General features: G+C 50.8%; 1 protein-coding gene across 1 annotated transcript; it reads right to left on the reverse strand.

The window, feature by feature from the left end:
* Window positions 1-400: 400 nt before the first annotated feature.
* On the reverse strand, window positions 401-3,473 carry RPL27 (ribosomal protein L27). The gene is made up of 5 exons (XM_006750532.3): window positions 3,370-3,473; window positions 3,047-3,129; window positions 1,935-2,104; window positions 580-690; window positions 401-492 (listed from the first exon to the last, which is right to left on the reverse strand). Exons 2-5 carry the CDS (start codon window positions 3,125-3,127, stop codon window positions 444-446), a joined length of 411 nt encoding a protein of 136 aa, XP_006750595.1. The 5' UTR covers window positions 3,128-3,129; window positions 3,370-3,473; the 3' UTR covers window positions 401-443.
* Window positions 3,474-4,529: the final 1,056 nt, after the last annotated feature.

Here is a 4,529-nt window from a genome sequence, read left to right on the forward strand (position 1 = left end):
GGAAATTCTGACCTACTAAATCTCAGTGGCACTATGGCACTTTGAGGTTGGTCTGAGATCCTCAGATTGGTGGCTCTCGATCCAAAGTAGCCAGTGCCCACGGAGCGGGGCCTGTGGGTGTTCCCAATGGGGGGCAGGGGGAGCAGAGTGGCCCAGGTTCTACTCTGCACCTGTGAATGTCAGGAGTACTCCTTTTTTGGGAAACAGTTCAGATCACACCTTGCCCAACCAGGGCGTCCAAATGATGAAAGGATGCTCGGCTGAGGATGGAAGTAGTCTAAGTCTCACAAACGCATTATTTCATATATTCTCCCACAGCCTCTCACCCATCACCCAATGTCTCATCATATGAACGTTCTTCCTTCCCAGTCTAATAATACATGCCACAGGAAGACAGGGATTTTTTTTTTTTTGGTATTTTTAATGACTGAAACCAAACAAATCTAAAACCGCAGCTTCTGGAAGAACCACTTGTTCTTGCCGGTCTTGTACCTAAAGGCAAAAAAGGACACCATTGAGAAGAATAGTGAAACCAAATTCCCTTCATGGAGAATAGGGCCACCACCAAAGTCTACTTACCTCTCCTCGAACTTGACCTTGGCCTCTCGTCGGGCCTTTCGTTTAAGAGCAGGGTCTCTGAAGACATCCTTGTTCACAACAGTCTTGTCCAAGGGGATATCCACAGAGTACCTGGGAACAACGGTGGGGACGTAAGATCAGCCCACACGCTGCCAGGGCCCTTCACATAGCCCAAGGACTCCTGGGTGTGACACTGGGGTGTCAGGGTCTGTCTCCATAGGAGCAATCCACAGAAGCTGTGCCAAAGTCCCCGTAATATTCTTTGGACATTCCCAATTTAAAAGGACTCCTTTATGTGGACCCAAACCATGGAAATACTTCACATTTCATTCTCGACTTTCCACAGTGACTATTTTTCTAGCTAAGGACTGTTACTTTATTACATCTCCTTCACTATCATCATGGCGGTTGGCTAGCTTTCTATTTGGAGCCATTTTATTTAGTGTTGTTCAAGTGGTGCCTGGGCGGGGGCAGCCTCATTGTGAACAGTGCAGAAGCTGGGCAGCTGCTGAGGTCTCACTGCTTCCCGGCACCCGAGAAACAGCTCTGCTCTTTTAAGACACCTTTGGGAGTCAACATGCAGCGCCCAGCGGCAAACTGTAAGGCACACGCTGCTGGGTTTTGCCAGTCATCGTTCAGGACTCTCAACCATTGTATTTCTGTACAATCTATGCACCAAGATAGTGTGCATGGCGCACAACACTGTGGAAGGCCAGGAACTAAAGGGCATGGCAGCCCAGGGGAATTCGTTGGTGGGGGGGTAGGCTTGCTGCCTTTATCTACCATTTTGGAAAGCCTTCAGCAACTATCCTGGAAAGTGGAAGAGTGGCAGAGAGCAGGCCAGATCCCGTGCCCGTGTTTACTGTGAATGCAAACAAATGAAACGATCTTTACCCAACACTTGGAGAATTTTCAGGTGAGGAGACAGACAAAGAGCAAGCTTGGAAGAGATTTTCCATCCTGCTTGGCCAACTCAGGGAAGTCACCACAGAAAATGGTAGAACACAGCTCCATGTTGGACCAAAGAGGCAACACAGGAAACCACCACCACCTTGTAAGTGACACACTAGAATAGCTGCAAGGTTGCCTTATTCAGCAGGGCAGAAAGGGGTGAAAAGAAAATCCCTTTCATTCCCATTCCTTTTTTAAAAAAAATTCGAGAGAGCGAGAGAGAGCGCACGCATGCACGTGAGCACAAAGAGGGAGAGTGAGAGGTAAAAGGAGACTCCCTGCTGAGCAAGGAACCAGATGTGGGACTTGATCCCAGGACCCTGAGATCATGACCTGAGCTGAAGGCAGACACTTAACCGACTGAGCCACCCAGGAATCCTCACTGCCATTCTTAAAATGCTCACCTTGTGGGCATGAGGTGATTGTAATTATAAACTTTCACAAAAGACTTGATCTTTGACCTCTTGGCGATTTTCTTCTTGCCCATGGCAGCTGTCACTTTGCGGGGATAGCGGTCAATTCCAGCCACCAGAGCATGGCTGTAGGGACGGTCTGAGGTGCCATCATCAATGTTCTGAACGAGCAAGAATCACATGTCATTGACTGAGGGCCTACTTAGGCCCTGTGCTAGAGAGATGTAGAGCATGTATAAAAGGAACACCCCCACTGCCAGGTCTGAGACCCACTATGGGAAAAACCAGGCAAGGCGGACCCGCTTGAGTGCTATGCTAGATCGCACAAAGAGTAATAGGGAAGGGTTGTATTCATTCCCACAAGAATCTGGAAAGGTTCCTGGGAGGGAAGAGATCTAAAAGGAACGATATCAACATCGATGGAGTGCTTGCTTTGTATCAAGCACTGGTGCTCAGCACTCTACGCCTCTTAACTTCCCCTACGATTGCACTGCTAGTGAGGAATAGAGGCAGGACTCCAAAACTGGTGGTCTAGCTCCAGAAACCAGTCTCAGATTGAGGGGGGTCAGGGCAACAAAGGGTGTCCCGCGGCCCCACCACAGCCAGAAGCAGGTGTGTGGCCAGAGCTTAGGGAGCTCTCACCAGAGGCTACAAAACCTAGGTGAAGGGCTAGAACGTGCTAAGTGAGCATTTGGACGGGAAACGATTTCTCCTTTTTACAGACTCCAGGCCGCGGCACTTAACCGTTTTTACCTCAGTGCAATTACTTAACGTCCATACACGTTAGCACTAGAAAGGAATCCCCTACGGTGACTTCAAGAACCGGACGTGACAACACACCTGCACGGCGGTGCCAGACACCAAGCGAGCGCGCGATAAACGCCGGCCCCTATTATTTTTTAAAACCTCCTCGGTAGAGGACGCGTTATGTGTCAGGCGCCCAATTCCACTCACATCTGTTTTTACTTTGCGCGCACTGACCCCACCCGCAATGCTCGGCGAATGCCCCCCAAGCTAGCTCTTGAACTCCGAGCCTGCAGGCCCTCCGAAACCGCCCAGTTCCCGAGATGCAAGGGCGCAGCAGAGGCTCGCGAGGCTGGTACCTTCACGATGACCGCTTTGCGTCCGGAGTAGCGTCCGGCCAGGACCAGCACCACCTTCCCGGGTTTCATGAACTTGCCCATCTCTGCAGAGGACGGAGAAGGGGCCGATCAGAAACGCGCAAGCCGAGGCCGTGGGCCCGGAAACCGAGGATGCGCTCCCGGCCGTCTCGGCCCAGGCCGTCCGCGGGCCCTGCTCGCAGGACAGGAGCGCTACGAAGCCGCCGGAGACCGAGCAGTGGAAAGCGCCCGGCGCTGCCCCGCAACTAGACCCCCGGGCCGCGGATGGCGGCGGATTGGAACACCCTACCCAAGTCGCTACTCACCGACACCAGCTACTGGAGCCTACAGCAGAAAGGAAGAAAGGACACTTCCGCTAACCTTTCACCCCGGGGAGTGTTGATCTCACTTCCGGTCCCGCCCCTCAAGCTTGCCCCGCCTCTCGAAATCCGTTGTGGGCGGAAGAAGCTCTGGCGGGGAGAGCAGGCCCTGGGCGCTCATTTATTCAAATCAAACTTTATTAGTAGCTTCAGCTGTGGGCAAGAGCAAAGGAGTCCCCTTCTCCCGCATAGGTTGGAAGGGCGAGGAAGGCTGCAAAGCGCGCAGATTTTTGACTCCGCTGCTCTGCCCCATCCTTGGTTGTAGTTCCTTTCTCGGGCGCTAGGAGGGGACACAGTTCGAAATTGACGTTTATGCCTTGCAAGAGTCAGCAAAATAGGACTTCTCTTAGTGTGCACTGTTAGGCGTAAGGAGGGAGAGATGAAGATCAATCGGTCAAGGGTGCTTACCCCCAATATTTAGAGTCTAGTGATGTCACACCCATTACCGGCTAGAATAAGCAGTGACGATGGTGATAATCACTGAGCACCTACTTTGTGCTAGGCTTTTTAGGTAAGTCGACAGCCTATTTAATTCTCACAACTCTGCATCTTGGGTATCTTCTTCCCATTTAGACATGAGGAAATTGAGATTCAAAGAGGATAAGTTACCTATCCGAGGTTGACCTTGATCAGTAGCATAGATGAGATTCAAATCTAGGTTTGAACCTAGGTCTAGTTGGTTCTCAAACTGAGTTATTTCCCATCACTTACTGGAAGAGTGTTTTTATTATTAAGTAGGCTCCATGCCCAAGGTGGGACTTGAACAGAGGACCTTGAGATCAAGAGTCACATGCTCTACCTACTGAACCAGCCAGGCATACCTGGAAGTGTTTTTATTTTTATTTATTTATTTATTTTTAAAGATTTTATTTATTTATTTGACAGAGAGAGGCACAGCGAGAGAGGGAACACAAGCAGGGGGAGTGGGAGAGGGAGAAGCAGGTTTCCCGCCGAGCAGGGAGCCCGATGCGGGGCTCGATCCCAGGACCCTGAGATCACAACCCGAGCCGAAGGCAGACGCTTAACGACTGAGCCACCCAGGCGCCCCTGGAAGAGTGTTTTTAGATGGTTCTTTAGCTGTCTTCTTTTTTAAAGATTTTATTTAT

The sequence above is a fragment of the Leptonychotes weddellii genome, unplaced genomic scaffold (assembly GCF_054177405.1).
Source record: "Leptonychotes weddellii isolate Sample4059 unplaced genomic scaffold, ASM5417740v2 HiC_scaffold_16350, whole genome shotgun sequence".
Lineage (NCBI taxonomy): Eukaryota > Metazoa > Chordata > Mammalia > Carnivora > Phocidae > Leptonychotes > Leptonychotes weddellii.